This window comes from Ursus maritimus, unplaced genomic scaffold, assembly GCF_017311325.1.
Source record: "Ursus maritimus isolate PB19 unplaced genomic scaffold, ASM1731132v1 scaffold_19, whole genome shotgun sequence".
Lineage (NCBI taxonomy): Eukaryota > Metazoa > Chordata > Mammalia > Carnivora > Ursidae > Ursus > Ursus maritimus.
Window position 1 is genome coordinate 30,902,786 of NW_024424341.1, and position 22,791 is coordinate 30,925,576.

A 22,791-nucleotide genomic window follows, 5' to 3' on the forward strand; every position below is an offset into this window, starting at 1 on the left:
TCTGAAAGGAATGGAGGAGGGCAGTTACCAGAAGACAGGGGTAAGAAACACACCTAACTAATCAAAACGGTAGCCACTGTGGGGGATTGGGGACTTCGATCTTCACCACAAAAAGTGATGAACCACAGAGGGGACTGGAGAAGCCAGCTCCATTCCCTATCCTGGGACTTTACATTTTCAGCACAAAGTGATTGAATCATATTAAATGACATATATCATATTTTCAACTTAGAGGCCCACTGCCTTTTAAATCTCTTTGGTAGTCTTGGAAATGCTAGAAACTTGCTCTATTATTTAACTGGTGAACACCAAGCCTGGTGCTTGGTTAATAGTAGGCACTCAATAAATGTTTGGGGAATGAACGAATATATTACCAACTTTCCCCTAAATGTTAGGTGTCTATTTCTGCACAAGTTGCTGTGTCACTTGTAAATACCAACAGTATTGACTTTCCTAATACAGGCGGCAGCCGGTCCACACCAGTGTGGCTTCAAGCTCCCCTCTGTCACCTCAGCTTCCCCTGATAGGAGGCCTACATCTCTCCAGCATGCGAGGCTTTGAGAGGAGACTTGAGAGGATACCAAAGGAGCTATGTTTTCAGACAGTCTGGTTTTACCTCTCCTTGATACAATCTGTTCTCTCAAAACTGGACGTTCACTTTTTGAATTCCGTAATAAGTACTTCCCCTCAGCTGGGAAATGGGGGTCTCTGACTTCGCAAGATGCTCTGTAATTTTCTCCTCACTGACATCCTGCTGCATTGAGTGTGGGAGGCACGGGATCTTGAAGAGACCCTCTGTGCTGTGTCTGGGGATTTTTATTCCAGGAGCACTGACTCAAGCCTTCCTGCACCGTGGGTCCACCTGGGGACCCAGGCCCCAGCAGCCTGGATGCTCAAACAATATTTAACTAAATTTACATGGTGATCTTTTAACAACATACACACATATCACATCATTATGTTGTGCATCTTTACCTAATGCAATGGTATAGGTCAAGGGTATCTCAGTAACGCTGGAAAATAAATACGTTATTTCAAACAACTGGGGGGGAAAACCCGTCTTTTTAAAACATGCAGTATGTCCACGACTCTGTTTCTACCTTCTTTGGTAGGTCTCAGGACCTCCCCTTTCAACACCTGCCAGGTGGGTGCAAGGGTTTCCTGCACTGACACAGACAGTGTTCCTGGCTGCCCCACTGATTCTGACCCCCTCCTCTTGCCCGTTCTGCCCCTCCTGCCATACACTGGAGCTGCCTCACCACGTTTCCCATTTCTTCTCCAACTCCGGGTGGTGTGGCCCTCTGCTTAGGGCCGTGGCACCCTTTCCACTCCGTATAGGTTAAAAGCAGCCTATGCTACCTTATGTATTCATGCCCCTGCTGTTCAGAGCTAATAAATGTAACACTCTTTCGTTAATTACTTACCGTCACTATTATCGTAATGACTTTTATTGAGTATTTATGCTAAGTGTTTTATAGGAATTTCTAGGATACCAAACACTTCACAGATGAAGACACACGATCAAAGAAGTGAGGGAACTTGCTGAAAAATCACACAACTAATTAGACAAAGAGAGCGAATGTTGATTGAGCCAGGTTCTCTTTCTCCAGGGCTTCATCTTCAGGGATTTTATATCCATTTCCCACTACTCTGTTCTAGACTTAACCCCCTGGAGATGAAGGGTGATATGAGTAGTAGAATGTATCTTGTATCAGATTCAAGTCCCCCCCCCGCCCCCCGCTCTTGTATTGGTATAGGTGGCTTCATCCAGACTTACTTATAGTCCCCAATTCACATTTCCCTTAGGATGAATTTTTTTCTTTTCCCCAGAAGGCTTAGCTGCTCTTCATGCAAATAGATTGATAGTGGAGCAACTCCACTGGCCCCAGCAGTCTTGAGTTCTACACTGAACGCTGATGAGGTTTTCAAGCTGTATTCTGCAGCCCCCCTCCTTCCTCCCAGTGCACACACACGTGCTTCTTCCAACAGACTCTCCATCAAGTTATAGACTTTCCTTTTTTATTCAAAAAAAGATTCCTCGTCTAAGATCAGAAACAACTGTTCTTCATTTGTCTATACTACACCTAGTTCCATCAGCTAATGGGGAGCTATTCAACCCACCATTCCTATGATTGGTCTGAGTGATCTTGTAAATGCATATTTTTTTACCCTCCCCGCTAGACGCACTGACATTGTACTTATTGGGGACCTTGTAATAAACTCGGAGTCAGCATTCTGCAGCCAGAACCCGGGACGTGGAATGCAGCTAGCAATGTGCCCACCTTCCTGAAACGTTTCTCTGCCTTCAGATCCTTGAGAACCTTCTCTGTGTGACTGCAGAGGACTCTTTCCTCTGGGGCTGCGCCTCCATAGGAAATAAACAGGAAAGGCAATTTTCACCCTCCTATTCCCTTGGAGCCTCAACCTCTCTGTCCTCAGCCAGCAGCACTTGTGGGAGACTCGACTTCTTGCTTTTGCTCTTTTAACATCATCTTTGCTTTTCCTATTCTTCTTTTTCCCTTCTGTATCCTTGATGTAGTTGGGTCTGTTCGCTCTTGAATAGAAGCCCAACTTCCAATATAATTTCAAAGCACTGTCAAATTCTATCGAGTCCTTTGGAAAACAAAGCTGGATCCATTTTGTGCTACAGAGAAAAACCTCTCAAAAATTTCCTCTCCCCATCTCCATCCCCCCAGGCCTCCTGCTAACCTCCAAACCTCCTGCTGGCCCCCGGTGTTCTTCAGACCCCCCCCCCCCCCGCCCCGGACTCTCAAATTCTACCCTTGCATCTCTTGTCTTATGCATTTATCTCTGCTCACCTTTCGCGCCTATTCTTTTATCTTCCAGAAGTAAATCTTTGCTCTTCCCAAAGCACATCAATCAAGCAGGACTTTGATCCTCTCAGTTCCCCTCCTTCCTGCTACACCAAAGTACACGAGAAGGCTGCAGAGATCATCCCCGTCAGCAAGAAGGAAGGAAAGAGCTTGCATCATTCCTAGCTATTGTCCTACAGACACCTTCCGTGGAGGCATCATTTTTTGCAAGACCAGAACATGCCCTGTGCTAAGCAGTGAACACTGAGAGAGGTGGATTTTAAGACCAACTCAGCCTTGGAGTTGCTCCTAATCTATGGGGAAGCCAGCAGGGTAGTGATTCTGCCACTGCCTCCTTCTTAGGCCAATTACATTTAAATATGAATTAGCTAAAATTAAAAGTTCAGTTCCTTAATCACTCTAGCCACATTTCGAGCGTTTGGTAGCCACATATGGCCCGTGGCCAGACAGCACACATACCGCACATTTCCACCGCTGCAGAATGTTCCCTTGCACAATTTGCTGCTTCAGTCTTCACCTCATTCTTTCCTACTGAAATAACTGCTTTACAAAACCTCTTTTTTATCAGTAGTGATGACTTAGGGGATCACTGTCATGTCAGAGCCCAGATGGACTGTTTCTCTACGGGGCCCTCACCCCTTTGGGTCTCTGGTGAGAAGTCAAGCAGGAACTGCTTGGCGCTGTCTGACACTGCCTCTCCCTGCCATTGAGAGGTGGGATGAGGCAGAAGAGGTTGGGAGAACAGGAGCCAAGGAGACACCCTTTTCCTAAGTGATACGTTCTGGGGGACACCTCTGTGATTCCTGCAAAGCGAGTTGGGACCTACCCTCTCTATGCGAGCTATGACCCTTGTACCATCCCTTGTTACGGGGAGTGTCACCCGATGTAGTCACTTATTTGTTGATCTCTGAACCTCTGGGAAGCACAGTCACCATTGTCACCATCGTGACAGTCATGCTGGAGGGGCTGCTGAATTTAAATGGAATTAGACTGAATGTTCTATGTAACCAATCACTGCCAGGCACCTGTTTGGTGTCAGAGACTTGGTCAACGTCTCACGTGGAACACAGAGGTTTTAACCTTTTTTGGAACCTTCTCGAGAACAAATACCTGCTGTGTCCCCAGGAGAGGCTGAGAGTGAATACATAACTCGAGGCCCCAAAACCAAGGGGTTAGTCTTGGCATCAAGGAGAGCTTGTTTTGGACCCATTGGAACCATGCTTTTCTGTTTCTGTTGAAAGCTGGCTCTTGATATTTAGATTCTCAATCATGGGCCATTTTGTTCCATTTTTGGAATACTACTGAAGTGTGTTCTGAATACTAGTTTGGACACAGGGTTTGAATCTATTTCTTCTCTCAGAGGGAATAAAACAGATTTGTACAACTCTAGCCCAAACTGTGCTGCCCTCAGCATCATCCAGAATTTGTGGGGATCTAGGGGGTGGGGGCAATGACAGCATTATTGACTTCATAAGCAAACTCGTAGATTACAAAGAACATCAAATGTGTCTGAGAACTTTGTATGTCTCATGGCCGCAGTGGTCTGTTTATTTGGAAACACTGGTTAGAGAGGGTGGGTAGGGTCACGTGGAGCGGACATGAGGGGGCCAGTGTCAGGAACCACAGGCCAGTGACGGGGAGAGCAGAGTCTGAGCCTCCATCCCAGCCTTCCCACTGCTGATGGAACACAGGTGGCTTCTCTCTCCTGAGGTCCATCCAGGACAATTCTGGCTGCTCTCCAATGAGAGGTGCCATTTGAGATTTGCATAAAAGGTGTCCTTGTTTTAGACAATGAGTGTTTTCCCCCTCTCCTAGCAGATTGGTATCAGTCTTGAGATAACAAAACAGGTGCTTACACAAGCCCAAAAAGAAAAAAAGGAAGAAAAAAAAAGAATTTGGAAGCCAGATTTTCTGAGATCAAGGCCTATTGTCCTGGGCTTTCTCAAGTTATCAGCTGAGATGAAGAAACAAAAACAGAAATGTCAGCGCTGGGGAGATGAGGGAATGACTCAGACATCTGCTTCTTTGCCCCCGCTTGGATTGGGAGTTAAATGCTTTGATGAACAGAGCGGCAGCAAGAGGAGCGCAGAGTAAAGACGGCACACCTCCCCCTCTGGGTGCTGCTTGTGCTCAGAGCAAAGCCTCACGTTTGGCTGTCTTGCTCTTCCAGGAGCTGGCAGGGGTGGCCACTGACGCTCCCCAAGCCGCAGGAATTCCACATTTCCCACCTGGAGCCTGGCAGTGTTCTCCTTGATGTCCACATCCCTCCCAGCATTCTGTGACCTCCGACTTCCCACAGACCCATAGAAAGCCCCAAACTCCTATTTTTCATGCATCTTCCCAAGTGACTTACCTATCCTGCATCTATTTTGACAATCCATCTGCCTTTCCCTTTCTCGTTTTTCTTAGTCTCTGTCCCTTCCTTGGTGCTTTGATTTCTTCAATTCCTGCCTTTCCCTTTCCTCTTATTTTTTCAGGTCCTGGCTTAAAGATCTCATTCTCTTTTCCTCCCTCCCTGCATTAGCTATAAAATCCTCAGACCTTTCCTCCTCAGGGGCCACCATACAAAGGAGCTCCATAAATACCATCAGTGACAACCGCTCTGTGCCCACAAGGGAATAAAACCCGGAAAAGTTAGAATGTGCCACCCGTCTTGTAGTGGATGCTGGGTACACCACCCAGAACCCCCTTTGAAGACCCAGGACCCGGAGTGATGGTGGCTGACTGCTCCCAGCTGTGCCCCTGCTGAGGAATTGCCCTCAGTTGAAGGAAGCCTCCTTGCCCAAGGCTGCGCTCCCTCCCCAGGGGCAGCTGTCATCCACAACTAGCTGATGTGAGGGTATGAAGGCCTCGTCATCTGGCCTTGATTCATGATGACTTAAGGGGCCATCCTAGCTCTGGAACTTTGTGTGTCAGTGTTGAACTTCTGCCTCTTGATTCATGATGACTTGAGGGGCCATCCTAGCTCTGGAATTTTCTGTGTCAGCGTTGAACTTCTTCCTCTACCCAGCCCAGCTGCCCTCACAAGCACATAGGTGTTGTTTCCTAGAGTTCTCCCCATCACACCTCCTTGCATGCAAATCTCAGGCTCAGTGGCTGCTTCCCAGGGAACCTGACCTGTGACACCATCTTTGTGTCGTGATGGTGGAGGTAGAGGGGCGGGGGGTGACAATGCCAGCAGCTCACGGTTATTGAGTACTTACTGTGTGTGAGGTGCTCTTTGTCACATGCCCTGTCACATACCATCCACACCAACACCCTGGAGGGTGAGCACGTTGCCATTCCATTTGGATATGAGTAAACTAAGGCTCCAGGATTTCAAGCAACTCAGGTGAGAGGGAGCCGGAGGGCTAAAGCTAAGAATCTACATTTAGCTTTAGTGACTGCAGAGGACCACTAGGACAATTCCTTGGGGAATTTTTTCGGGGGGGGGGGGGATTTTTTTCTGACTTCATGGTTATCTTGTGGGGATAGCATATGTCCTTGTGGCTGTGTGAGCTCTCTTGCCTATACTTCCACAAAGCCACCCAGCACACTGTACTGTAATCAGCTTTGGTAATTTCGGGGCCCTCTGTTCACTCTGGATAGCCAATCCTTAGTATATGCTCATACGTAGGAAGTGCTCCATGGGCCAGATGAGTCAAGAGGCCCCCTCTCTGCAACCGGGAAAACTGAGTGATGGTCTCTCAGAAGCAAACCACAGTAGCCAAAAGCACAGCCTCGGGGCTCACATGATTTGCTTTCATACCGTGGCTTCAAGAACCTCGATATGCCTCGGTTTTGTTCTCTGTAAAATGTGATAATATGATTTATTTCCTTGCACTGTTATCATTGTTGTAAAAATTATGCTTATAAAACACTTCACGCCATGCCTGTTACATAGGAAGTACCCCATAAATGTTTTCTAGCTACAAATAATTCCTTTTGTCTCCATGCCCCATCATCAGAGAAATTAGAATGGGGTTTCTACATATCTGCCAGCTTCTGTGGGGGGGGCCTTCCAATTGTCACAAAGCCCTCGGAAAGAATGCTTTTCAGAAAAAGCCCATCTCTTCTTTGGGGGAACAGCTGACTGTGGGCTACCAGAGCAGTTTTTGTCAACCCTAATGGCACATGGGAATAGATGTGTGGGCTGAAGCAGCTTTCATTGCTGGGGCCAGGATGTGCACTTTTAGAAAGAAAAAAAAATTATATATATATATATAAATGAACACAATGATCCTAACACGTGATCCAGAACATGCCTGTACCTCAGTCCGGCTGCACCTGCTGTGGTCAGCGATTACTACTACAGGGGAAGGGGACTGACTGCCCTCACCCACAAAGACCAAGGTCTCGTGGTCTTACTGAGTGAGTGCTTGTTACACATGAATTCAAAGGGTCTTGGAGATGTTTCAGAAAACCGTAGGAGCTCATGATTTCAAGAAACTTAAAACATGTCAGCTAGTCCTATGTTTTAGATTCCCTCCCATGACATCTTTCATGATCTTCACAAATACCGTAAGTCACCAAGAATGTGGCCACCTCTATTTTTATCAGCAGTTACATTTTTCAGATACAAATTCAGGAGGAAGAGCCAATTTTTTGGATGAAAGAATTAGGGTCCAAAAAAAAAAAGCCGGACAAATTGGCATGATGAAGCTAATCTAGTTAAGACCGCATTTCACAAGGATACGTATAATCCTTTGGACCAGGATCAAAAAATTCAAGTGCCCTGGAGGACAATGAGAGAGCCTTCCATTTTCTTCCCTATTTAATCATCATCTATTAATTTTTACCTTGCCTCATTCCAAAAAGGACTTGAAGTAGCTTCAAAAGAAAGGAGACGGCAGCCAATCACTAAGTGGCATTCCCCAGACCAGCAGTGGCAGCATCACCTGGAAACTTGCTAGAAATGCAGACTCTTGGACCTCACCCCAGACCTGCTGAGTCAGAAACTCAGCAGTGGGGCCCGGCAATCTGCGTTTTAACAAGCCCTCTGGGGAATTCTGACACATAAAGAAGTTTGAGGTGCATTATAATAGAGTTTAAGATTTTTTTTTTTTTAAAAGAAACTTCCAGGCATTCAGAAAGTTAAGATGAAGTTGAGTGTTAGAATGATAGAAAGAATGAAGACCATAAAGCCCTGCTGTTGAGTGAGGGTGGGGGGGAGTGCTGCAGATTTGTCTCGGAGCTTCCTACTAGCCAATGCAAAGAAAGGAATATAATTAGTTTATAAATTGCTGGGATTGTAAGGTCCATACAAACCAGTCCTTGTGCAGAGATATGAGGAAAAATTCCTCTATCTTCATAAAGAAGCAAATGTATATTGTAATGAATGATATGTTCAACAATATTCTCTCATAGGTAAAATAATAGTTTCTGAAGAGGACTGGCCCTCTGTCTCTTAATTGAACCAATGACGAGGCAATACTTGGGATTTCTATTGAGTGTGAAATCAGAATATATGATGGGGTTCTATTGATCTGCATCAACAGAAGTAAGCTGCTGGAAGAGGGAGATTTTCATCACACTGTTCTCTGTGTGGTGGTCTGATGATGTTTGGATTCCCATGGCCAATGCCGAGGGTACTGACAACCAGGGGAAGGAACTAAGAGGCAAGAGATCTACAATCCTTTCATATAAGCAACCCCTCCATTCCTTTCACCTACAGAATAAAAGACAGAGGGACCTCTCCATATCTACTTCCCTCTTTTTGGCTAAACTTCTTTGGGCCAGTTTTATTTCAAATTGGAAAATTAATAAATTATAGCTGATTCTTCTGTCATCCATTTAGTGGTGTCCTATAACAAATCATTTGTGTCTTCTTCGATATTATTAGCATATCCAAAAGAAATGGACAGCTCCCAGACCAGGAGCTTTGAGGACAAGAATACATAGTAGCCCACCATGGTGTATAGTTAACAGAATGGTAGTCCTAGGGGTCAAAAGCACAAGCTTGGGAGTCATATGAAAAGGGCTTGTATCCAAGTTCTGTCGCCTACTATGTGACCTTGGACAAGGTACTTCATTTTCTCCAAGCCTCACCCTCCTCATGCACAAAATGGAGACTGAAATGGTCCAACTTTAATATATGTAGCATCATCGTCACAGGAGCAATATTTGTTGAGTCTAGCAGAACGTAAATGAAGACAGCTAAACATTTCTCATGAGACATTACTGGGTTGGCATCCATCACTTAGTAGATAACAGAAAATACAGTATAGAGGCCATGGCCAGCTTGCCTTCCTTCTAAATAGAATCTAAGCATCCCAAATCATTGTCTTTTTCTAAGACCACCAAGCATTCCCTCCTATTTACTGAAGCTTTTTTTTTTTTTAAGATTTTTTAATTTGTTTATGTGATAGAGAGGAAGGGGCAGAGGCAGAGGGAGCAGAGAAGCAGACTCCCCACTGAGCAGGGAGCCCAACGTGGGGCTCGATCCCACCTGAGCTGAAGGCAGATGTTTAACTGACTGAGCCACCCAGGCGCCCCCCTATTTACCTAAGCTTTGATTTGATATCTTAAGGAGAGCACACAGGACAAAGGAGCACCAAATGAAGAGTGTGGAAGAGCTGGGGAGGGCTTCAGAGACTCAGCCAAGGCTCCACCGTGCACAGATGGCCGTATCTACTTATATCTAAGAGTTTACGGTGTCAAGGGTTACACAATAAACAAGGAGTTTGAAGACCTTGATTCAATTCAAGTCTTAGCTCTGCCATTTGCTGATTGTATTGTCTTGGACAAGTCAGGTTTCTTATCGAAGGAGTCTCGTTATTCACATCTATTTAATGGGAATAATAACGTTTGCACTTGTTGCCTTTCTGGGATTGTTACAAGGCTTTGTGAAATGTGCGCAAATGCACATTGCAAACTGCACTGTCCTGTGATGTTACAGAGCGTTATCTTGTCAAGGGACTATCCCCACATTTCCCTGTGTCTTCTGTCACGTCTCTCGTCCTTTGCTTTGAGGTTTTGAGGGTCCCTTTGTCAAACCTGTCTTCATTCCTTCAGGCTGCAGTGTCTTGGTTATAACCCTTTAAACATAGGCTTTGAGTAACAGTATGGGAGGAACAAATTAAGGTCTTCTTTGTTAAAATTATACTAACCTTTGAGAAAAGTAAGATCACCTAGCAGAATATTTTATTAAGCATTTTCCAGTACTATTTTTTTTTTTTTTGCAACAATCTTAAATGTTTAAGAGCCATGTAAATGAATATTAGGTAAGAGAGAAATCTGAAGATTACCCTCTATGTGAGCCCGGGTCATGAAAATAGTCCCCACCATCCCAAAACAAATTCCTTTTTTTTCTTTTTTAAGATTTATTTATTTATTTGAGAGAGAGAAAGAGAAAGGCAGAGAGCAAGGCAGGGGGAGGAGCAAAGGGAGAAGCAGACTCCTAGCTGAGCAGGGAGCCTGATGTGGGGCTCGATCCCAGGACCCTGAGACCATGACCTGAACCGAAGGCAGATGCTCAACCGACTGAGCCGCCCAGGTGGCCCCAAACAATTTCTAAGTGAAAATCAAATTACCTTAGAGAATACTGGAAACTATAATTAAGAAGGTGTATAGCTTGGCAAAAGAAAAGTGCAGACCCCAGTTTAAGTCCGTGGCTTCACTCTTCACTGTGTGGCCTTGAGCAAATAACTTATTATCTTTGCACAGTGTTACTGGTTTTGTTTAAAAAAAAAAAATGAGGTCAATAATGTCTGTCCAGTGGATGATTTAGGGTTATTGATTACTGTATTTGTTTTAGTCTGTGTCTTTTGGTTTCATGAGACAGGGACGACACAAACAAAGAGGTTCTGTTCTAAAGACAGGTGGGGAGAAGCAAAAGAGTTCTTGGAAATCAGAGGGCAGGAGGCGCACTGGGCCTGGGCCGCACCAAGTACAGAGACTGGACCTTTGCGTTCTTGGCAGCTCGGCAACGAAGTTTGTCAAGCCCACCCTGGGACATGCTGTTGGGTTGCTTCTGGTGCTCTTCATCTTTTTCTTTTCTTTTTTTTTTTTTTTTAAAGATTTTATTTATTTATTTGACAGAGATAGAGACAGCCAGCGAGAGAGGGAACACAAGCAGGGGGAGTGGGAGAGGAAGAAGCAGGCTCATAGCGGAGGAGCCTGATGTGGGGCTCGATCCCATCACGCCGGGATCACGCCCTGAGCTGAAGGCAGACGCTTAACTGCTGTGCCACCCAGGCGCCCCATCATCTTTTTCTTTTAATTCCCCTACTTACTGGCTTTTTATTTTATTTATTTGTCAGAGAGAGAGAGAGAAAGAGGGTGCACAAGCAGGGGTGCGGTAGGCAGAGGGATAAGCAGACTCCCCACTGAGCAAGGAGGCCAATGTGGGACTCGATCCCAGGACCGTGGGATCATGACCTGAGCCGAAGGCAGATGCTTAACCGACTGAGCTACCCAGGCGCCCCCCTACCTACTGGCTTTTTCACTTCCTTTACTATTTCAAAAGTAATATGTTAATAGAAAAGACCTAGTCCCTTTTCTCATCCAGAGAGAACTAAGACTTTTGAAACAAACCCTCCAGTATTAATACATTGGTCCATCCGTTTGATCTCAGTTCCAGTTAAGTCCCCCAGCTGGATGTAATTAGTTCCTTGATGGCTCATATTCGCCATTATGGGTGTTGGGGATGGCACAGTGCTGGTATGAGTTTGTGTGCTGACTGATGACTCATCTGTGACAGTTGTTTTGAGATCATTTAAATTTGTCTTTTTTTCCCACTTTCTCTTTCTCATAGATTAGCTGGCCATTGTGTCTGGCTGCTTTCCATGTGTCTTCTTAAAATTTCTTCCTAGTATATTCTTTGCCCTTGAGCAAGTGCTAGAATGGCTAATGACCAGGCTAGCCAATACGTGTTGTTAGAGGCGGAGTAGGCAGGCTCTAAGAGAGGACAAAGGTGCTGTCTTTTAAATCGGAGGGTAATGTCTGCAATGGCTATTCTAACTGCCAGGAAAGCATTCCTTGTCTGTAGAGATCATTGTTTTTGCTTTATTAGCAACATCCAGTCACATGACTTGCTATTAGGCATATTTTGCAAGAAAGAAAAAAAGACAAGAGAGAGGAATGGGGGAAGGAAGAGAGGGCCAGGAAGGGGATGGAAGAAAAGCCAAGTGCATTCTCTTGGATTCCATTTTGAATGTTTCTCTTTTCACATTTGCCATTCACAGCGGTTTAAACTTCATTGACTTGATGGTGCGACAGGGGAACATCGACAACCCTCCCAAGACTCCCCTGGTGCCAGGATTTGAGTGTTCTGGGATTGTCGAAGCTCTGGGGGACAGCGTGAAAGGATACGAGGTAATGTGTCGACTAACGATGGAGGAAAGTAAGATCTATCTGGAATCTGTGGAGATATAAAAGATGATGAAAAAAATGTTTGAGAGAATCTATGATGTGTGTTATTGTCATCTTATTGGTAGGCTTTATTAACATGTTTATAAATGACAGGATTTTCCACATGCCTCGTGCCTTTCTCGTGTACCCTCTTGGTTGCTCTTGGGAACAGCCTGGTGAAGTGGCCAGAGAAAAATTTGTCTTCCCCTTTGTTCACGTAATATAGCTGTTAACAAGAATATCTGGCCTTGGATTGAATAGGTGTGCATATCCCCTCACCCTACCCATGGCTCCCAATTTCCCCCCACTTCAGGCTCAAAAACCAACTACAAAACACAGAAGTTGGGGAGAAATATCCTCTGTATTTCATAATTTGGTTCCTTTAAATATGTACTTAACTGATGCATTTACGTAATCATTTATAAATGATTCTTTCAGACACTGGGAAAGTGATTTTAAAGGCACAGGGTAGGGGCGCCTGGGTAGCATAGTGGTTAAGCATCTGCCTTCGGCTCAGGGCGTGATCCCAGCGTTCTGGGTTCGAGCCCCACATCAGGCTCCTCCGCTATGAGCCTGCTTCTTCCTCTCCCACTCCCCCTGCTTGTGTTCCCTCTCTCGCTGGCTGTCTCTATCTCTGTCAAATAAATAAATAAAATCTTTAAAAAAAAATAAATAAATAAATAAAGGCACAGGGTAGAGGTACCTGCCAATGAAACAGAATTGGCCATGGGTTGATGGCTTTGGGAACCGGGCAATGGATAAAAAGGGTTATTATATTTTTCTGACTATTTTGTACGTGTTTGAAATTCTCCATAATAAAAAATCTGTAATCGATGAAAAGATATATGACCCTTCCTACCACTGCAATGCAAATCAAATAGAATCCGGTCTCTAACAACTAAAAAACTGTGGGCAAATCAATCGCAGAAAATTGCAGCAGTTTGGAGTGAGAAAAGCCAATGCCAATCAGGTACAAGAGCTCTCGCTCATAACTTAAGTGCTTCCCCAGGGAGAAATGAACAGAGCTAACATTCGAGAATCCACCATAACCAGAAACATGGGTAAGTCGTCCTTCTTCAGCCTTACCACAACGCTGTGAGGGAAAGATTGTTATTTTCCCTTTGGAGATGAAGTTCAAAAGGGTACAGTTGTTTCCAGTGAGGCCAGAAAGGTAGTTGAACATGGGTTCAAGTCACCAGATCTTCACCCCTGCTCCCAACCTGCAAATGCTGCAGAGCTAAATGCAGAAAGGAAAATCCTATAAATGCAATGCCCAAATGCCCTTGGCATTGAATTGGGCTGCTACTCAGGCTCAGTGCATCTGAGCCTCCATATACTCTGAAAATATCAATATGTTCCAAATTCCCTGTGCTGCATGTCTGAAAAATCTCATCCCACACATCAGTCTTTTTGTCACTGGTTTCCAGATAATACAGCAGAAAAGTGTTCAGAAAGAAGTAAACGCAATTCTTCCTTTCTTTCATATGACTTTGCATTTTCTGTCCCCAGGTTAGCAATATAACAAGAGGCAGCGCCGTCTCTCCCTGAAAGTGCTGCATATGAGAAATCGTATCTGTTCATTCCTCCACCCGGTCCCAAAGGAAAAGATCATACTCCTAACACTATTAATCCTGAGCCTTGCTTAAATAATCCATTATTTTAGAAGATAACAGTAGGTAGGGATGTCGTTGGCCTGGGCTTAGAAGAAGGGCATACAATGCTTGATTATATATTTTTCCCCTTATACGTGATCTCTCTTCTGCTGCTTAGACCTGGCTTACTTATTGTCAATCCTCCCCTTCACCCCCACTCTCCGCCAGTGACTTTCAGCTACACAAACAAATGAATGAAGCCACCTACAGGTTTCCAATCAGGGTGTGACTTGGGGGAAAACTGATACTAACATTCCCCCTAAGATTTTGACTTAAGATTTTCAACCATGTCGGAGATGGAATATCACGGGGCAGCACACTGAACAGCTCTCTTGGTTTGATCCATTGCAAGGGTGGCTTGGAAAGTTGTCTCCAGAGGCACAGCAGTAAAGGAATAATAGGGGCTTAGTCACCCAGGACTAATTTCTTTTTATTAACAAAATCAAATAATGAGGTGAACTGGATACTAAAAAAAAAAAAAAAAAAAAAGCTGCCTACCTCTGGACTCATGCTAGGGCTGATGTGATAGCTAAGCCACTCCTGCCATTTTTATAAGGAAGTGATGGCACAAAGTTGAAGGAGAGCGCTGGGGTGGTCAGCCCTGCTGTGATGGCTGTGACCATCACTGTTGAGGTGGCTGAACTACTCTTACTGCCCTTGTGTTGACACTGGGCACCATCAGCCACTCCATGGTACTATGTACCTTTGGGTTTGCACCATTCTGTGCAAAAGTGGATGCCAGTGTTAGACCTTGGTTATGCTCTGGTCCAAGCAGTTGCATTTAAGATGATAATTCCCATCATTCATCAGTTGGTCTTCAGCCCTTCCAGGGATTGGGGCACTCACTGCCGATGGGACAGCCTCTCCTTTCCATCGGTTCCTTCATTAGACAGCAGTTCCTTCTGCTTCGTGAAATACAGTGGGTCTGTGTTTAGCATGTGATCATTGAACTGTGAGTTCCATGAGACCAGGAACCAGTCTGTTCTTTAAGAGTTAACACTGATTGTTCTTCCCTCACCTTACATGCGTCACACCAAGTACACTGTGTGCATATTACGTTACTTAATCTCCATAAGGACCCTTGCCTAATAGACTCATTTTATAGCTAAAGGAATGTAAAGAGTTATACTAATATTCCCAGAGGCGGTCGGTCCCCCTGGTGTACACCCTTAGAGAACTCTGTCGTCTTTGTAGTGCTTACCCCAGGTGTGATGAATTCATCATTTGTATCTGGAGTCAGCCTTGAGAGACTCAAATCCTGGCTCAGCTACTCCCTAGCTACATGACCTTGGGCATGTGCTTTCATTCCTCTTGGCCTCAATTTCAATGTCTGTAAAATCTATAACCATTCATCTGTAATGTGAGCTCTTATGGGCCCATCTCATAGGAGGCTTTTGTTGTTGTTTGTTGAGCAGGGAAAGAAGAGAAGTGCTAAGCTACAGAGAAAATAAAACAGGAGACTCAGTTTTAAATATATGAAACTAAAGCACATATGTATGAAAGCCATTCATTTATTGAAAATTCACTCTGACCACAGCAATTTGAATATCGCGTTAGTCCAAGCGACTCACATCAAACAGCAGAGTGGTTCAACTTCACCAGCACTTGGCAGCTCACACAAGCTATTAATATCAGTTCACTCATTTGTATTTCCCTTTAATAATGATATGCTATGAAAAGACTTGGCATGCCATCGTAACCACTTTAAAGGGAAGAATGCTTTTTTCTTTCTTTCTTTTTTTTTGCATGATATCTGGCTATGTAAACAACTGATAAAGAGAACACAGTATTCAGCCATGCCTTCTTAGGGGTTTTGTAAAGATTAGATGAATTAAAACATGTGACGCCCTTAGGACAGTGCCTACCGTATAACATGTGTCCAAAAAAGGGCTACTTGTTCGTCACATGGCACCCTCCTGTTTTGCTCTAAGTCTGGCTGTTCTCGTTCAGCCTCCTGCACTTAGATTTACACGGCTCTTCTGATGCACCACATCTCACATCTACTGTGATTGGTAATCCAGTGCTAACCTTTTGATGCAAATGCCCCAATAAATTAGCCTGGCAGGGAATCCCTAAGGAGTGGAAGAAAACAGATGAGAGTAGATTTTACTTCCAGCTCTGCCTGTTTAAATTTCCTTATGGCTTAGTTCTCCTCAACTCCAAACCAGAGATGAGATAAGAGGTTGAGTCTGTAAAATGAGCTTGTGACACTAACATGCCACGGTGTGTGATGTGATGACATTGTACATTTATGCTCGGGAAGAGGGGTAGAGAACCTGGCTTCCATGGCCCCCAGCAAGTTTTCATAGATGGGCTTCAGAGCATCCACGAATGCCTCGGAATTGGGAGGCAGGGGAGGATGAGCATACTGGAGGATTTGGTTGGTTTTTGTTTTTGTTTTTTGTTTTTTGTTTTTCTGGGAAGGAATCTATAATTTCCTCTAGGTTCTCAAGAGGATTTGAGAAATCTTTCAAAAAAGAGTAAGAAGCTTCCATTAACCCTGTGCCTCCCCATTCCCAGATCGGGGACCGTGTCATGGCATTTGTCAACTACAACGCCTGGGCAGAGGTGGTCTGCACGCCAGTGGAATTTGTCTACAAGATCCCAGATGACATGAGCTACTCGGAGGCTGCTGCATTCCCCATGAACTTCGTCACAGCCTATATGATGCTCTTTGAAGTCGCCAACCTCCGAGAAGGAATGTCTGTGCTCGTGCACTCAGCTGGCGGCGGCGTGGTAAGTTGGTTGGTCGTGCATCCTCTTCCTTGTAATCGTAACGGTGAAAGTGGACTGATACCCAGTTGCATTAGTAGCGATGATCTTTGAGGTTCTGGATGAAGCTCACGTGCATGGCAGAGCTCATACAGAGGACTGTGTTGGGGGCAGGATGAGCCTCTGGAGTCTGAGAGGTCTTCAAGATGGCATGTTAGGACTCAGCGGGTCTCAGAGATGGTTTCAGTCTTTGTATCACAATGGACTGCTGCGTCAATCATGGTGCGATGCCTCATTAGTCATGTACTGCTAATATTATCTGAAACACCAAAATGGTGATGACTTACTTCGTCGATAAATTGCCATGGATTCTAGGTTGTTCCCATATTCATGACATCCTTATTCATTTGTGTTCTGCTATATTTTCTTGAGTGGGAGAGGTGAACGGAGATTGTATTAGCAAACTGGGAAATACACATAACCTAAGAATACCTGTGAGCATTGTTGAACATGCTATCACCTGTCAGGTGTGTCTTTGAGAAGGGGAGAAATAATGGAAATACGAAATTGCTGCCTTGCAGTTCAGGGATGGCAGAAATTTCTTCTATGGTTTGGATACGTCTCAGTGCCAGTCAGTCAGTCGCCGTTGTACACCCACCACATGGCAAGGACTGTGTTTCCATCACAGTCTACTGGGGTCCGAGTAGAACTTTAGCCTTCTGAGTGCGAGAGGTGCGAGAGGTATAACTCATTCATTCAACAAGTATTTACTGAATACATACTGTGTTCTGGATTCTGTGGGTTAGAGAATAAAGACAAGTTCCTAATACAGCCTTTAGGAGGGTTTGCTCTCGGTACTGGTGGTTCTGTGGTTTGATAAGCTCAGAAATGAACTCGTATGTTTGGGTCCATCTCAAAGATGTTTTCCCTGGAAGTTCTGCCAACATTAATTTTTTTCTTATCTTGGCTTTCTACGACTATCAAAACCCTACACAGTGTGAAGTGCCTTTCTGTTTTCCTTTCCTAGAAGACAAACTCGCATACAAAAACGTGAAGGCAGAGACATAAAACTTTCGGAAGGCCTTATGAGGAATATCTTCCATCGCGTTAGCAAATGTGCTGATGTCTTCTGACCATGAGTAAAGATATAATAAAAGCTAAACATCCTTAGTAAAGAAATGGATTTCAGTGCCAGTGAGTCTACTAGCAGCAAGCAAGCCATTTAGAATGCTGGCATTTATGGTCTCTGTGTGCTCAGCATACAAAGTGCCGGAGACTTGTTTTCATATTGTCAGTATAAGCTCCAGTGTCTACAGTGGTGCTGAACCCAGTTCTGCTGGGGACCAGTGTTTAAACATTGGCACTGATGAGGCTTCCTTTCGTGTGATTATTATTATTATTATTATTATTATTTTCATTTTGAGTTTGTTCCTGGAATAAAGAGGAATGTATCAGGGGCATGTGTCCCACAAAAGAGAAGAAAATCTTGGGAGATAACAAGAAGTTTTTAGCATGCCTTATTCTGGGCTTCTAGACACTGAAACAGTAAGATCCAAAATGTGAAACAGATGTAGGCAAACAGGGGGAAGGGACAATGAGGTTGGAAAATAAGTGGGTGCCCATAATGTGGCCTCCGATATCCTAAAGCTTTGCTGTAGATTCTTCCTAATAGTGAGTGCATAGTGGGAAAAACAACCAGCCATGGGAGCTGGTGTTCATTTGAGGGAAACAAACCAGTTAGCAGGGGAAACCATAGCTAGTCCTGGGTTCTGAGACTGGAAGTATTTCTCTGTGGTTTCTCATAGGAAATGTATGCCGACAAGCATTAAACCATCCTCCACAAAACTGTTATAATAAATGCAACTATTTCCGTGATGCTTTTTCTTATGGTGTGCCCTGAATGTCATCTAATAGCACCAAAGTAAAGCAAAAATTAGTGAAAGCAGATATCCCGGGGCCAAAAGGATGTGGTCTGGTTTAACCTACGGAGAGTTTAAAGATTTTATTTATTTATTTGACAGAGAGAGAGACAGCCAGCGAGAGAGGGAACACAAGCAGGGGGAGTGGGAGAGGAAGAAGCAGGCTCCTAGCAGAGGAGCCTGATGTGGGGCTCGATCCCATAACGCCAGGATCACGCCCTGAGCCGAAGGCAGACTCTTAACCGCTGTGCCACCCAGGCGCCCCTAACCTACGGAGAGTTTAAAGGTGTCATTGGATGGCCCAACTCTTAGGTAGTGGGTCTCTTCAAATGGTGTTTCTCCCAACCAAGAATTGATAGGTAGTGTGCAGCACTGAATTCGAGGTGGCCATTAGAGGAAAGACTTTTGGCCAAGTTCACATCCACATATGTGAATACTCAACCAAGCTGGGTGGAATTGACACTATCATACAAAAACCAAGGAGTCTTAGGGAAAGCCCAGACCATTCCATTGCTCCACAGTGGAAACAGCAGTGAGTCAACCCCAGGCAGAGCTAGGTTCCTCCCAAGGAAACAAGCAGACATTGCTCTCATGGTGGGGGGGGGGGGGACTCCCTAGGGCGTGCTTTTTAGGCACTGTCTGGGGTACCCTGAGGAGCAATGGAGGTGCTTCCCACCACTGTTGAACAAATCCGCTAAGTGCAGCCTCTGGCTCATGATCGCTGTGGTAGCAGGATTATGACCTCCCACTGACATCCATGTCCTCATCCCTGGCACCTGCGAGTAGTTTACCTTGCATGTCAAAGGAATTTTGCAGATGTGATTAAGGTAAAGACCTTCAGATGGATAGATTAGCCTGGATGGTCCAGGGGTGCCCAGTGTCATCACAACACTCTTTACAGATGGAAAAGGAAGGTAGAAGAGTCAAAAAGAGATTTAAAGATGGTGCAATGCTGGCTTTGCTGATGGAGGAAGAGACTACAAGCCAAGGCATGTGAGCAGTGTCTAGATGCTGGAAAAGACAGGGAAATGGGCTCTCCTCCTGGAGCTTCCAGAAGGGACACAACCCCTCTAACACTTTGATTTTAGCCTAGTGAAATCCATTCTGGACTTCCGATCTCCAGAACAAAATATAATACAACAGTGTTGGGTTTGTTTTGTTTTGTTTTTGGCCACTATTTGTGGTGATTTGTGGGTAGCTCTCATTGCAGCAGCAATAGGAAATGAAGACAGCCACATTCCCTGGGCTGCCTCCCTTCTCACTGCAGAGGGCCCGACGGGCTTGAAAAAAAATCCAAGTAGCAAGCAAAAGAACTAGGATCCCAAATCTGGCTAATCCCAAAATCTACTGTCTCCATTCAACAACCCAAAATGTTGGGAGAACCCACATCGTTCATTCCTTCATTTATTAATTTGTTAGACAAATATTTGTTCAACCTCTACCCAGTGTTAACTGTAGAGCCAAGAGCTGTGGTCCAGGTACATGTTTCTCACTTGACGTTGATAAGATGACAAAGATTAAACCTAATTAGGATAGGGGCAACTGGGTGGCTCAGTCAGTTAAGCATCCAACTCTTGATTTTGGCTCAGGTTGTGAACTCAGGGTTGTGAGACTGAGCCCCGAGTCAGGCTGTGCACTGGGTGTAGAGCCTGCTTAAGCTTCTCTATCTCTCTCTCTCTCCTTCCGCTCCTCCCTCTCTTCCTCTCTAAAAAAACAAACCAAAAAAAACCCCAATTAGGATAAAGTTTCCTAACTCTAGTTAATATGAAGTATGCAGTTCTAATGGCACCAAGACTACTGTTTGGTTTTTATCAAAGGCTGGGGAATTTGCAGACAGAATGTGAGGAATACCAGCCTAAGCTATAATTTTGAAGGACATTAATACAGCACAGCAAGACCCTCTTATCCAAAGGGGACACGTTCCAAGACCCCCTCCCCAGTGGATGCCTGAAACTGCAGATGTACCAGACCCTACGTAGCCCATGTTTTTTCCTATCTGTACACGCCTATGATAAAGTTTAATTTATAAATTAGGCACAGTAAGAGATGAATAACAACGGTGGTAAATAGAATAACTGCAACGGCATATTGTAATAAAAGTTATGGTGATCTCTCTCTCAAAATACCTTATTGTACTGTACGCACCCTTCTTGTGATGATGTGAGGTGAGAAAATGCCTATATGCTGACCTGAAATGAGGTGAACGATTTAGGCACTGGGATGTAGCGTTAGGCTACTATTGACCTTCTGACCAGAAGGAGGGTTATCTGCTTCTTGCAGATGGATTATCTATGGATCATTGCGGGTTGACCGCGAGTAGCTGAAACCACAAACAGAAAAACTGTGGATGGGAGGGGGGGGCCCACTGCATAAGAAAATAATTCCATTCAGAGCAGGTTACTTTCTCAATGGAACTACTCCAGTGTCTACACTGCTCTGTCACATCTTTGAAGACACATTCCCCCTGACAAGAGCAGAACCAGATGGGCTGAGAAGGTAATGCCCCTGATCGTATCTTTTGAGTCTGGTCGAAAATGGGCTTATTACAATCTCTTAAAGGAAAAGTAACAAGATAAAGCAACAGAGTAGGGCTCATGTCAGGAACTCACAACAAGGATTTTGCTGCCCGACCCATTTAACAAGCTGCTATGGCTTGGAGCATCTCGGTTGGGATGTGCTCAGTTTCTACAGAGCAGCATTACTGTGTCTGACATTTGATGCTTTCCAGTTTTTGGCGTCCTTTCACCTTTGCATCATGTCATCTGAACAAGAGAGGAGCAGCCTGCGATGGGCCGCAGATCTTAGAAAGGAAAGCAGAGCTTAACTTTCAGACAGACTTAAATGGCTACTACTCAATTATTAAGTTCTATTCATTATGGATGGGGCATTTCACCATGCCATTCAAATCCCTGTAAGGGAGCAGCCACGGAGGGGAGAGCTGGGATCTTTGGAGGGGGCGTCCTGAGGCTCCCCACCTCATGTGGTCCTCTGTCAATGGCCAACTGACCATTCGTCATGTTAACATTAAAGAGGTAGAGCCTGGTGAGAGCAGGGTCCTCAGTGTGCTGGAGGATTTGGATGTATCGGATAGTCATTCCATTTTAGCAGAGAGGACACAACCGTCTGCAGAATCACTACGTGAGAATATTTTGTTGAAAACAACATCATCATTGATCATGAAAGGTACCAGCATCTACCTGGCCAACCTAGCCAACAACCCAGGAGTCACTGGGAGCCCTTCTCCTGCATGGGATCAGTTTCCATATCTTATGATTCATTCCTTCATTTAGTCGCTCATTCGGCACAGAGGTACAAGGGCCCACCCAGTTCCAGACATCAGATTAGGCACTAGGCATTCAACAGAGAAAAGACCAGATTTTCTTCTTTCAGCAAGAAGCCCTATAAATCAAAGAAAGGTGGGCATAGAACTCACAAAATCACATGAATAACTTTGCCAAGTCCCACGAAAGCGAGATATAAGCCAATATAGTGCTTATATTAGGGAAATGACCTGGGGTAGAGGCAGGGGGTGAAGTTGGTGGGTGGGGGGCTTCCCTAAGGAAGTGGCATTTGCACTGGGATCTCAGGATGATAAGCGGGCACAGTGGACAAGACTGGAGGCGGAGGTGGAGGGTAGGGCATTCATGAGAAATAGAGGCAGGGGTAGGTATAAAGAATCTAGACAATAGGACATTTGTTATATCCACCTGCCTCTCCCTGCCCCACCTCCTGCTGGTTTTCTCATGGCCCCTGCCTCTCTCACCCACTTTCCTGTAGTGGGCATTTGATTGCCTTTGCGTGCACTGTCTCCCCTCCTAGGTCAGCTCTGTACTTGCAGCCAGCATACCGATCTGCTCTTGTCACTCCTTGCTTATAACCCACGGAGACTCCCACTGTTGGTGGGATCACGTTCAGTCTCCTGAGCTTCTTGACACAAATGGCCCTCATCTTCTGGATCTTGTCTTTCTCTCTGGCCACTTCCCCCCATTCCTCTTCTTTCAGTAACATGGAAGGACTCGCAGCTCACACAGGTGTGTGGCGGAGCTGGCTGTCCAGCTACGGACAGCATTTTCAAGCCACCTTCTCCCGCCCCTGCCCCTGTGTCCAGCTGGAGCACACACCTGAACCCAAGCCAATGGGACATGGCAGAGGCCATGTGATGCAGATCACTTGCAGGCCTGCCCCTTCCTGGGAGACCCTCCATGCTCTCTGTCTTCCCAGTTTCCCGGCAGATGGCAAGGCTGACCTGGGGGAGCGTACATTAAAGATGGCAGAGCCTCCACCCCCTCAGGACCCTCAGTGGCTGCCTTTTCAGGCCGTGTCCTATCCCTGCCCTTGCCCCAC

General features: G+C 45.1%; 1 protein-coding gene and 1 non-coding gene across 2 annotated transcripts in view; one reads left to right on the forward strand and one right to left on the reverse strand.

Annotated features, from left to right (window-relative positions):
- The window catches only part of VAT1L (vesicle amine transport 1 like), a 141,883-nt gene that overhangs the window by 8,490 nt on the left and 110,602 nt on the right, over positions 1 to 22,791 (forward strand). The window contains exons 2-3 of the mRNA XM_040633624.1: positions 11,999 to 12,128; positions 16,337 to 16,552. Coding sequence (XP_040489558.1) covers positions 11,999 to 12,128; positions 16,337 to 16,552 — 346 coding nt within the window. The remainder of the gene's footprint in view (positions 1 to 11,998; positions 12,129 to 16,336; positions 16,553 to 22,791) is intronic.
- LOC121103593 lies at positions 15,459 to 15,616 on the reverse strand. The gene has a single exon (XR_005835840.1). It is a non-coding gene; the product is annotated as a small nucleolar RNA SNORA15 (small nucleolar RNA).